This window comes from Juglans regia, chromosome 16, assembly GCF_001411555.2.
Source record: "Juglans regia cultivar Chandler chromosome 16, Walnut 2.0, whole genome shotgun sequence".
NCBI lineage: Eukaryota > Viridiplantae > Streptophyta > Magnoliopsida > Fagales > Juglandaceae > Juglans > Juglans regia.
The window spans coordinates 2,906,978-2,920,409 of record NC_049916.1 but is presented as its reverse complement, the minus strand read 5'-3'; the positions used below and the strand labels follow the sequence as shown (position 1 = coordinate 2,920,409).

The window sequence follows — 13,432 nt, the reverse complement described above, 5'->3', positions numbered from 1 at the left end:
ATAATAGTGATTTTATTTTTTATTTATATATTTTATGATTTTATTTTTTATTTATATATAATAGAGATAAATATTATAATGATTTTATTTTTTATTTATATATTATAGTGATTTTATTTTTTATTTATATATTATAATGATTTTATTTTTTATTTATATTTAATAGTGATAAATATTATAGTGATTTTATTTTTTATTTATATATTATAGTGATTTTATTTTTTATTTATATATAATAGTGATAAATATTTTTTATTTATATATTATAGTGATTTTATTTTTTATTCATATATTATAATGATTTTATTTTTTATTTATATATTATAGCGATTTTATTTTTTATTTATATATAATAGTGATAAATATTTTTTATTTATATATTATAGTGATTTTATTTTTTATTCATATATTATAATGATTTTATTTTTTATTTATATTTAATAGTGATAAATATTATAGTGATTTTATTTTTTATTTATATATTATAGCGATTTTATTTTTTATTTATATATTATAGTGATAAATATTATAGTGATTTCATTTTTTTATTTATATATAATAGTGATAAGTATTATAGAATGTTTGTGAATAGTTATGAGTAGAGATTGAAGTGAGTTTGTGGGTCTTATTGAGAGTATTTTAAGTTGTTTGGCATGTGAAGTATTTTTAAAAGTACGAGAATACTTAAAAAGTGTTGAGAGTAGTTTGGTACCCAAACATACCCTTATTCTCTCTGTCTTTTCGGGCATAGCTTACTTCTTATTCTCTCATTTTCTACCTCCTCTATTCTCATTTATTTTATTTATTTGGTTGTCCAGCATCAATTATTCTCTACACCATAGGGTCTAATTGAGCATGCATTGAAAGGGAGACGGTGTTGGTGCCAAACAGACCGCACCAAATGGTATTTTCTGTCGACCATTATTGATGAGATTGATTTCTTTAGTATGGTTCCTCAAATTGATGTAGGTTGATGTAATTCGTCAGATTTTAAAATCACTTTTATTATAAAACAGATATAATCGATCAAATAAAGTCACGTTAATTTGTGAGATTATTTTTATGTAATCTCTTTATAGCTATAACACTATTTTTTTTTCTTTTTCCCATTTTACAACCATACAAATAGAAAGACTTTTATACTCCATCTTTACTCCGCCATCAAATAGAGAACAAAATACAAACCCCGTCCACAACTTAAGGGCTCGTCTGGATAATAAGATGAGATGAGTTGAGATGATTTATGAATAATAGTGAGATTATTAGGTCTCGTTTGTTTTCACAACTCCTCACAACTTATCTCATTTAATCATTACAACTTTCTCAAATTCTCATACAAAATAAAATAAACAATTCAACTTTTATAAATCACAAAACAAAAATATTATTAAAAAAATATATTCTAACAATATTTTATTTAACTTTTAACTTTAATCTCAACTCATCTCATCTATAAAAATAAATGAAGCCTAATTAAAATTAGATGAGATGAAATGAAGTGAAATATGAGATAAGACGAGACGAGACGAGACACTCTCACCTCTGTATACAGAACGGGCTCTTAAATCCAAGTTGCAAATCTCAACTTTCTCAATATCTAAACAAGGATTTAAATCCGAGTGAGAAGAATGAAAAAGGAAATATTAAAAAATGTATTTTATTCTATTGGCATGCAGCTCAGATTCGATCCAGTTTCATCGAACGAAATCCCTCAAACCGAGGGTCAAATGACTGATAATATGAAAGGTTCAAGGAATAAGCAGGTATTCGTTGTTTATTTCTCGCCTTCGTAGATGCATTATTTTTTGGATTTATTCTCTAACTAAATAGAAGCAATGATTCATCGACTAACCAAAATCTGAACTTGTTTCAGAAGACAAGGCTGGTTTAAATTTAAAAATGAGAGGAAATGATTATAAATAAAAAATAAAAGTTTAAAAAAGTATTATTATAATATTATTTTTAAAAATTATTATTATTTTAAAATTTTTAAAAATTAAATTAAAATTTATAAAAATTAAATTATTTATTTTATTTTATATAAAAATTAAATAAAATTATAATAATAAAATGAAATAAAATATATTTTTTTAAATACAGGACCGCTCCAGAATAAAAATCCACAAAATCATCAAAACATTTCCAACCAGAGAGATCACTGTTCCTCCAAATCTATCACATCAATTTTGTTCCAATCAATCTATCACATCATTTAGGGTGACTAAAAATAACAATATACAAATATACAATATAGATATTAGAAAGTAGTATTATTATTTACTAAGATCTGGGTATGAACAAAACTACATGTCTGCGGTTTGTACCAGACGCACATAAGAAAGCAATGTCTTATCCGAGTTCCTTCCTACAAGAACTCGACGAATCACAGAGAGAGTACAAGATACATGCATTTGTCCACCAGGCACAATTTTCACATCAGAAGCCCAAAAAATTTTTGGCACAAAGTTAGACATATGTAAGGGACGCTCTTTTGATATTTCATGATCTAAAAATCAATAAACTCAAAAAAAAAAAAAAAAGAAAAGAAAAAAGATAGAAACAAAGCGGGAGGGGGGGGCTCCTACATCGACATTAACATCAACCGCTCTTACAGAAGCAACTCTGGAACGTAGTATCTTCGATTTTTCCTGTATCAACATTCTGCAGTCTACTTGCGTTACATCTATAAGTATCTGAAGGTTATGTATCAGCCTCTTCAATCTCCCCATGACGACCACAGTCTGAGACAGATGATGTTGTTGCAACATTCTTTCCTTTGTTATCTGATGTTGTTGTTGAACCAATGTCCGTGTTTTCCTTAACTTTTGGCTTCTGCAGAAGTTGGAGCTGATTTTGCATTACCTGCACGAGGAGGGGCAGTATAACCACAGCATTACAACATAATCAAGTGCTTTTATTTTATCTTGAAAGTGAAAAAATATGAATTAAAGGCTCAAGAAAACCAATCTATAACTAAATTTGAGGGCGGTCATGTATCGCAACTAGTTGGAGGAAAGTATAAGGCTGGCGCCCAAGTTTATCAGGGTTAGATAAGAAGATATGCATGTCACGCCTGCTGATATATGCATATGTGGGCACTTCCTCAAACTTTTATGCACGATATCAACCAACATATATTTACATCCCATGTATAAACCATTAATGATAATTGCATCACACTTTCGATTTTACCACAATCTGATGTCTAAGAAATTGTGTCTGAGCTTCCAACTGCGAGTCTGGTATATTTAGATTGCCGTCAGACCTATCTGCATAAGTCACATTGGTTCCAGGTGCCTGAAAAGGAACAAATATACAGTGTGGATATTGAGGAGAGGATGACTTTGCAGGTCCGCCAGAGGTTGTGAACTGTGGTTCTTGTTGTCCAATGGAAGCTTCTTCTCCACTGGATTCCCTGGCAGCAGAGTTGGCAGAATCAGCTGAAGTTCTTTGAACCTGAGGAAGTACAGCATATCCAGGGGACCTGCAAAAAAGAGTACACATTTTTGTTAAAGACTGAACCAACCAATTGGACTGTTGGAACAGTTGGTCCTAAAACACAATTTTAAATCAAATCAACTAAGCTCTAATCCCAAGTAAATTGGTGTTGGCTCTATGGATCCCTTTTTAACTAATCAGGATAACCATCATCCACACAAATCTTTTTTCCAGCATTCTGTCCTATCTAAGATCATAATCTGCACCACTTCCTTTAAAATCTGAACCGGCGAAACAGTAAAGAGAAGAAAAGGGGGGACCAACCTAGAACATCTCAAAATCTGGAACAACCTCTGAATCCTAGGCTCGCTTCAAGCTTTTCATATACATATATATGAACCCACCTGTGAGTAGCCCAAGTGGCAAGGGTGAACTTGTGTGCATGAGCCCCATGCCACAGGTTCGATTCCCCTTGGGATCAAACTGCGATTTAAGTGGGAGGACATGACGGTGGGTTGCTGTGCTAGTCTCCCTGGGGTTTAGGTTCCATGGATGAGTCCTAAGGGCTCTGCTGTGGGTTGGTTCCCCCGTCATAAAAAAAAATAAATATATTTTTATAAGTAAATATAATATATATTTTTTTATAAGTAATCAAAGATGTATTAATAAAGATAGGCAAAGCCCAAGTACATAAGATGGTATACAAGAAATAAAACCTATCTAGGTCGAAATAAGGGAAACTAGAAAATCATGAAAATTCAGGCCATTAAAATCTAAAGCAATGGCCCATAGAAATAAAGTACGAAAAAATAGCATTCTAAATTCCTCCGGGGACTGCTCTTTGTTTTCGAAGGTCCGATCGTTGCGCTCTTGCCAAATACACCACATAATATAGATCGGGATCATATTCCACACTGCCTTGATTTGTTGCACTCCTCTTGGAAGTGTCCAGCTAGCCAATAGATCTACCATCGTTGTAGGCATAACAAAGGCTAACTCTATTCGGCTAACGACTTCGACCCACAAGGCTTTAGTAGTCTCACAATGTAGCAAAAGGTGTTCCACTGTCTCGCCAGATCTCTTGTACATGCAATACCAGTCTAGTATAACTAATCGGCGCTTCCTCAGATTGTCGGTAGTCAGAATCTTCCCCAACGTTGCTGTCCAAGTAAAGAAGATCGCTTTCGGAGGCGCCTTATTTTTCCAGATTCTCCTCCACGAGAACGGGGTACTGGTAGTTTGGGAAATGGACTTATAAAAGGATCGAACTGAGAAAATGCCCTTACCCGCGGGAGTCCACCACAGTCTATCGACTTGCTGACTATTTGGCTTTACAGAATAAAGCAAGCTGAAAAAAGCCTCAAAGATGTCCATTTCCTAGTCTTGCGCCGCTCTACTAAATGTGACGTTCCACTGCACATGGTCCCTTGTTAGAAGCATAGGGTCCTCTATCGAAGCTTTCCTAGTTGTATGCCAACTGAAAAATAGCTGAAAATGTATCCTTTAGAGCCTCATTCCCACACCATATGTCCCTCCAAAACTTAATGCGAGAACCCCTTCCCACCACCAATTTGGAATGGCTACTAAAATCCCCCCACCCCTTCCTAATGTGTTTCCAAACTCCCACACCTCTAGCCCCATACACCTCTCCAGTACACCAGCCCCCCCACATGCTTCCATATTTACAGTCAATCACCTACTTCCATAACGCTTCTGTCTCGTTATTATACCTCCATAACCACTTCCCAAGCAGGGCCCGGTTGAAACTTCTCAGATTTTTTATACCCAAGCCACCAGACGAGAGTGGTGTACTCACCTTATCCCAGCTGACCAAGTGGAATTTGAATTCATCCCCTATCCCTCCCCAAAGGAAATCACGGTACAACTTGTCAATCCGAGCCGTTACCCTGGCAGGCAACTGAAACACAGATAAAAAGTAGGTATGTAAGTTGGAAAGGGTACTCTTAATAAGAGTCAAGCGGCCACCTTTCGATAAATACAATTTTTTCCACCCTGCCAATTTCTTTCCTATCTTCTCTATGATTGGATCCCATATGGATGAGGCCCTTGTTGCTGCCCCCAACGGCAATCCTAGATAAGTAATAGGAAGAGAGGCTACCTTGCACCCAAGAATACTAGCTAGCTGTCTAGTATTACTCACGTTCCCCACTCGCACTAACTCTGACTTGTCAAAATTCACTTTCAAGCCTGACACTGCTTCAAAGCATAGTAACAAAGCCTTCAAAGCTCTCAACTGATTTTGATCTGCCTCACAAAATATGTGTATCATCTGTAAAAAGTAAATGAGACAAAGTAATAATGCCCCTATTGGGGTCACCAATCGGAAATCCAGTCACAAACCCATGCGTAACCGCCGCCGATGTCATCCTACTCAAAGCCTCCATAATGATAATAAAGAGAAGTGGGGACAAAGGATCTCTTTGCCGTAGACCTCGCGAGCTATTGAAGAAGCCGATATGACAACCATTAATCAACACTGAGAATCTAGCTGTAGAAATGCACCAACTAATCCAATTACGCCACCTAGGCCCAAAACCACATCTCCCCAACAGATACAATAGGAAATCCCAATTTACATGGTCGTATGCATTCTCCATGTCTAATTTGCAAATAATACCTGTGAAGCCATCCTTTAATCTGCTATCCAGACCTTCATTCGCTATAAGGACTGAATCCAAAATTTGGCGTCCCTTAACCAATGCATTTTGTGGTTGCGAAATGATCTTGCCCAAAACCGCCCCAAATCTGTTAGCAAGCACCTTGGATATAATTTTGTATACCCCATTCACAAGGCTAATGGGTCGAAAATCCTTAACCTCCACCACACTAGTCTTCTTTGGGATCAACGCAATATACGTAACATCTAGGCTTTTCTCAAACTTTCCAACCAATAATACTTCCTAAAACACTTTCATAATGTCCACTTTCACCACCTTCCAGCAAGATTGGAAGAAACCCATCGAGAAACCATCTGGGCCTGAAGCTTTATCTTTACTCATGCGTCTGGCTACATCATACACTACCTCCTCCTCAAAAGGCCTATCCAACCAAGAGGCTTCCTGAGTCGCAATAGTATAAAAAACAAGACCATCCAGCTTTGGCCTCCATCCCGCACGTTTTGTTGACAATTATAATATATACATTAATATATATATTCAGATTTCCATATTACTCTGTTTTGCAACCCAGAAGAGGCCAACTAAGCCAAACAGTGGTTGAAGTGACTGGACTGACCCACTCCAAAACTTTATGTATATACTATATGTGAATAATAGTGCACTATTTCTTAAACTATCCTAAAATAGGAGAATTTAAAGGCATAATTAACAAATAAGTTATAGTTGTCATATTTGTCCTTTAAGGCTACGTTTGTTTTCAGGAAACTTCCCAACTCATCTTATCTAATCTAATCATTATAATTTTCTCAAATTTTCATACAAAATAAAATAAACAATTCAACTTTTTCAAATCCCAAAATAGAAATAATATTAAAAAAAATATTCTACCAATATTTTATTCAACTTTTTAACTTTAATCTCAACTCAACTCATTTGCGAAAATAAATGAGGCCTAAGAGTTCAAGCATCCAATGTTCAAAATTGCATGATCCAGATCAGAAGCATACTCCTGCTCCCACCCACGTACCCCAGCCCCTTATAGTACACAAGCCATGCCAACTAGGGCTGGGCTCTGACTCCGACAGAGTCAGAAAGCCCAACTCCGAACTCCGAACTCCGACTCCGACTTCGACTCCGACTTTTGGGAGGGAGGGAGAGATGGCTTAGTTGGCCGCCGCAGTCAAACGGTGGCATCGTCGACGTTGCTAAAGCCACCATGATGATATGGAGCCTCGAGAAGGAGGAGTGTGTCATCCTTGAAAGATGACTCGATAAAAGTAGAAAGAAAATAGGAGGGAACTTGGGGTCGAAGGAGTTGAGATGGACAAGACGAAGATTAAGAATTACCCTCTAACAAACTAATAAACTGCCATGGTTGAAGAGGAGCTCGAATATTGAGAAACCTGGTCTCAAAAACTGATTAGTATATATATATATGTGCACTGTATCCGAATCAAATAAATCAATCAATCAAAAAGGAAAAGTAAAGGCGTCGATGAAAAAGAATGAGCGGTTGGATTGGTACCTCAAAGCTAACACTCACGGGGCTATAAAACTAGACATGTACACTCACCCTAGAACCAAAAATTAGAAAAAAAAAAACAAGGAAAAAGGCGAAAACGACGGTGATTTGAACCCAAAGCAGTGAAAGCACATAAAAAGTAGACTTGATATAGTTGGCTCAGAAGAAAGACAACTGGTTCAGATAAGAAGCAACCTCGTAAAAAGGAATTAGCAAATTCGATAAAGTTGGTTCAGACAGATTTACATACACAAAAAAACAAGCTAATAAAAATATAGACTTTTCTTTCTTTGTTCGGAGAAGCAAATGATAAAGTTTAAGACAGCGGGAGGGGGAGAGACAGTGAACAAATTGCAGAGATCGTAGCAGAGATTTGCTCTGAAAAATACGATCGGAGTCGGAGCTGGCATTAGCTCCAACTCTGACTCCGACTCCAATCAATTTTTTCGGAGCAACTCCGACTCTGAATTCTGAAATTTTCGACTCCACCAGAGTCAGAGCCGACGGAGGTTTTGCCCAGCCCTAATGCCAACAGACAAATTGAACCAAATTAAGAAAAAGAAAAAATTGTAGCACAAAGGTGCATACCATACTAGCGTATTTGCAGAAGGATAAACATAAGATTTCTCATATATTGAGGCAGCTGCAGCAGCAGCTTGGAGTCTAGCTTGATGCTGGCTCAAATTATCACCTGCCACACCACTACCAATAGAACCCTGAGGAGACGTACTTCCTGTGCCTGTCCCTGTTCCCAGTTAAAATAGATTGTCAATGTCTTTTTAAGATATCAAGCCAGCTTTCACTGCACGAGGGAAAAACTGTATAGTGAAAAACTCTTTTTTATTTTTGATAGTAGAAGTATATTACAATAAAGAAGTCCATCATTCCAAAAGTTCAAACAACTGTCGCAATCAAAACAAAGGACGATATCACTGAAGCTAGAATATTCACACTTGTGACTTATTATAACATAACCACATGAGAATCTGAAAGTATATTGTACAGAACAATGATTCTATCACAACAAATTCACAGAAACAGCATTCATGCCAGAGTGATACAAGTACCTCATCTCATTACTGCAGATCAACACCTAGACTAGTTTTTTTAGTCAAGTTTGAGTGCAAAGAGAAGATCTGAACATTGAATAATTGTAAGTAAAGGAAGGACAGAGGCCTTCCGGTTGGTTTCTTTTTTTTTGGTCTCTCTTTGGTTAAGAAGATATCGCTCCTCGATAATTTCCAACGATTCCACAAGGTCAAAATGGGCAGGAAAGGGAATGACTTGTTCATAATACGACACGGAAAGAAATACACAATTCACAGTTTTCATGCAGCAATTTGTCAAAATCATTTCACCCCAATCACATTAGTAGTAGTTATGTACCTACCTTGCTGATTAACATCTGACCGTGACCCATGCCCTGCAGCTGTATTTGTTCCATCTTCGGGTGGTACAACTAGGGCTCTGCAAGTAGGACAAGTATGCTGTCGCTCTAACCATGACCGAAGGCAATGCACATGAAATAGATGTCCACAAATTAGTTTCTTGGCCGTCGTCATCTCTTCACGACAAATGATGCATGTTACATCGCTTCTGCATGCCCATTAGGAAAACTTTTAAAATACCAGCGTCCAAGTATCACAAACATAAACACGACGGAAATATAAAACTCACGCATTGAGTTCTTCTGGTGTTGCATCTGGAAATCGATCGTTCATGTTTGAAGTGATCTTTCGATAACGAATGAAATCAACAGCACGAATCCTGAAATTTCTAAACGTCTCATAGAGATCTCGTATTAAGTGCAAAGGCACACCATAGTTCCTATGGACACCAACTCAAAGTCAGTCACATATATGATATAGCCCATGATATATAAATGTACTTAAGGTTAAAATAAACAAGAGGCAATATTCAACAATATCAACAAATCAGGACAAAACAAAACTAACTAAAATTTAGGTCAACCGTAAAAATTATAATGAAAAAGATCGATGTTATCATCTAAACAAGAATCACATGAAAAGAACCTAGCAATGGAGTGGATAACAGTGGAATTAAAAATGAAACATATAGCAGGCATGGATATTTTGGACTTTTGCCATGTTGACACACTTACCAGGTACAAATGCATAAACCTGCCATAGCCAAATAGCGACTGAACGTTTGGAAAATGTATTGGACCACAATGTTTGAGTTTAAGTTGTCAATGGAGCAAGTAAGTAATTCTTCTAAGTAAACAAAAGGGAGCATATCCTGTTATTTATAAAAACCTTAACCATGGAAATTAAAACCCAAGCTGCCACCCACTACCTTAGGTTTTACTCTCTTGCACAAAAATCAACATTCCAACATACGTCTCAAATTGATTCTAAAATAGTCAGCACAACAGCCATGGCAACTTTTTTCATTAGGGCAAGATAATGTACAAGGTCCCTTGTCACATCTAAGAGATCCCAGCCTAACCGAGTTCAAATTAAGCTCAAGCATACTAATCTCACAATATTGGAATTTGAGTTAAGGCTGACATTCACCCACTTTAGATAATCCCCCACTCCTAGGGATTACTACAAGAACGGGTATAGAATATATGCTTATAACAGAAAGAAGGAGACACTATTGATCAGGATACTGTGAAAACACGTCATTATTGCTCAGTATGGAAAGTTGCAGATGCACCAACATTTTCTTCATTTATGCAGAAGCATAACCATACATGGTAAAATCCTAATTAAATTTACATGTTATCCTTGTGTAACCATGTAGTGATATGTTACAATAGTCCCGAGTGGATGTATGTGCCTTTGAGTATTGTCCGATAGAATAAAATGTGTAATCTCTGTGCAACCATGTAGTGATATGGTACAATAGTCCCAAGTGGATGTATGTGCCTTTGAGTATGGTCCGATAGAATAAAAGGTGAGTGTGTCTGCACACACAATTATTCTAGGAACACTTATGTGCATGTACAAGACAATGTGTAAATTTTAAGTGCGGGTGAGTAGATAAATAAATGGGTAAGTAAATCACTTACATGAAAATCACAAGGAAGTAGCACAAGTACATAGACAGGTGAAGCAAGTCTCGGACAATTTCCAAGTAAAATGTGTAGACAGGCTTCCTTTCCCACTGTCCCTCCATAAGCATGTCAATAACATAGAATACGTATTTTACAAATGTTGAAACTGTTGTTGTTGCCAGTATCATGTACCTGTGGTACAAGTAACAGGCATCGATGATATATGAGCAAATGAACTGCAATTGGATATACTAATAACTCATGTGGTAACAGAAAATTTTCAAATGCACATGATACACATTTTTTTTTTGGTAAGTAAACACTTGTCTTTTAGGTTAACCAAAAGATGCACATGATACACATCATGGATGGAAAAATATAGGTTAAAGACTTCACATAGTGGAAGGCCCATAGAAATTAGTCAAATATGTAAGGTTCACATCTGGAAGGAGAGAGTAATGTCGAGCAATCACATCAAAATGGCAATTTGCATCAATAAAGTTACTAATTTAATTGATAATCTTGAATCAATTCGACCACAAAGTAGAAGGCATGGAGCAATTATATCGATATCGCAATTTGACAATTTTGCAACAATGAACTGATCCTTACCCCCTTCTTCATTATTAAATAAAAAGGAGTTTCTCTTCAACACTTTTTAGGGTTGTCCGAGCATTGGTTGATTGCAACTTATGCACTAAGAGTTCAACAAGTACCCATTTGGAGTATTTCTCAAATTTTTTTAAATGGAACACAAGTAGTAAAAAACCATATTTTGATTGTTGCTAAAATAGGCTATATAAACCTTGATATCTTGTAGCAAAAACCCTTGATATCTTGTAGAAAAAATCCTTGATACCTGGTAAAAACTATTTTGCGCCAACATTGAATGAGCATTGAGATTTCTCTTCGCACATGTTAAGCAAACCATGTTCTAGAACATGGGCTTAGCTGTGGTTTCTTGAGTCTGCCTCCTATATTTTTGCCAATATTAGAGAACCGGTCATCCTTCTTTTGTCAGATTGATCTTTCTAAGGTATCCCTGGTTTTGAATTCAGATTCTATTGGATCCCCAGAATCTGATGATAAATCCAAATGGTTAATCTCTCTCACGCTTTAGAGTTTCTTCATCTGCTTTATTTTTTACTTTCCTTCTGGGATTATAACTCGTTATAATTCAAAACCTCTACTAGTTCTTTTCAAGGCAAAAGTTTAGGCATAACCAGAACTTACATTTACATATTTCCACATCTGCCGCAGTTCGTTCCATTAAAGCATGCACATTTCCAGTTCAAATTGACATAAATGGGCATTACATTTGAAATGACGGCCAGATAAAAAGGCTTTACCAATCTTGATTAGCAAAAAAAGGCTTCACTAATCATGAAAGTGCAATGCAACGCAAGGCTTTACTAAGCATAAATCAATGGAACTGAAAAGAATAAAAAAGAAGCATAAAGACAGATAACTTACTCAAATGAAAAGAAGACTGAAACTGACGCCTTCTTTTCCTTCATCAAAAACTTTATATTATTGTATAAGAAGAGACTATCCAGAAGGAGGAGGAACCCCATAAAAGAAACAATCCGAATATGAGATATGATGGGTACTGATGGAGTAGTCTCAATGTACTCAACCCTCTTCTGAACTAACCAATGCAAAGCCTTGATTAGCAATAGAGCCGTGACCATAGCAAGAAATGTAACAGAAAAGTCCTGCCGGAAAATGGTGATCGCAAATAGGATTTCCATGACCTCCCTCCATGACTGCTCATTTAGCCTCTCAATCTCTGCTTCTCGGAGTGAACCAAGGAACAGCTGTTTCGTCAACTGCCACATGATACACATAATGACCAGGCCCATGTTGAGAAGGAGCACCAAGCTGATCTTAGAGGTTGACAAATAAACCATGGCCGGATAAAATTGGCCTCTACTGTTAAATGCATGGTATATAACTGCTAGAGTCGCAATTAAACTAAGCCCAGCATAAGAATGCAGCTTCATCATTTTCCTCTGACACTGTTCAACCATATCATTTGATTAATAACTTAACCAATATACAAAAGCAAACAAAATAACCTGAAATGTTACACAAAACTATATTTCCTTGGTGTGATTTCAAACGTGTCATTCAAGGTAATAGAGACGATTTGTGAAGCAAACAAAAAAAACCCTGAAACGAGGAAAAAATCTCAAATAATCAGCAATTCCAAAGACGTATATGCAAATTGAGCAGGGGTGGGGGTCAGGAAAATCGTTTTAAACCTAATGGCGTCACCAGGAGAGCTTCAAATCATGCATCAAAATTAGATCACGCTCTGTTTGGTAGCTGAGAAAGTACAGGAAAATTGAGCGAGGCGAAATAATGTTAATGAAAATAACACTTGAGACTTGGAGCATCCAAAATAGAAACAATTTCAAAGCTCATACATAATAGTTCGAAACCAATTAAAATCCCATGGCATCAACACAAAGCAGAAAACCCCCAAAACTTTCTAGTATTTGGTTGTTCCCTTTCTTTCAGTTTTTCAATAACCACACGCATCCACAAAACCCTAAATCGAGTTCTAACTCAGGAATTTTCAGAGATCACGAGCCCCATACAAGAAAAGCACGTATCAAATCCAATATATTTAGAAATTAAACGACCAGATTATAACAACAAAATAAACGTAAATTTAATATATTGAGTTACCTAAAGAAAGCACCGTTCTTCTCCAGATTGTGACGAAGATCTCACATCTACTTATTTATTCTATTCAATTGAAACAGAGAAGGGACCTTAGCGTGACGTATATTTAGCCAACTAGAA

At 36.2% G+C, this 13,432-nt stretch overlaps 1 protein-coding gene across 2 annotated transcripts; it reads right to left on the bottom strand.

The window, feature by feature from the left end:
- Positions 1-2,257: 2,257 nt before the first annotated feature.
- LOC109012480 (ERAD-associated E3 ubiquitin-protein ligase HRD1B-like) lies at positions 2,258-13,352 on the bottom strand. 2 transcript variants are annotated; one of them, XM_018994148.2, is made up of 8 exons: positions 13,316-13,352; positions 12,095-12,639; positions 10,637-10,813; positions 9,277-9,426; positions 8,990-9,195; positions 8,188-8,344; positions 3,193-3,484; positions 2,258-2,862 (listed from the first exon to the last, which is right to left on the bottom strand). In XM_018994148.2, exons 2-8 carry the CDS (start codon positions 12,625-12,627, stop codon positions 2,701-2,703), a joined length of 1,677 nt encoding a protein of 558 aa, XP_018849693.1. In that variant the 5' UTR covers positions 12,628-12,639; positions 13,316-13,352; the 3' UTR covers positions 2,258-2,700. The 2 variants fall into 2 exon arrangements, with proteins under 2 accessions (XP_018849693.1, XP_018849695.1); XM_018994150.2 differs by lacking the exon at positions 13,316-13,352 and adding an exon at positions 12,886-12,939 and having other exon boundaries at positions 2,609-2,862.
- Positions 13,353-13,432: the final 80 nt, after the last annotated feature.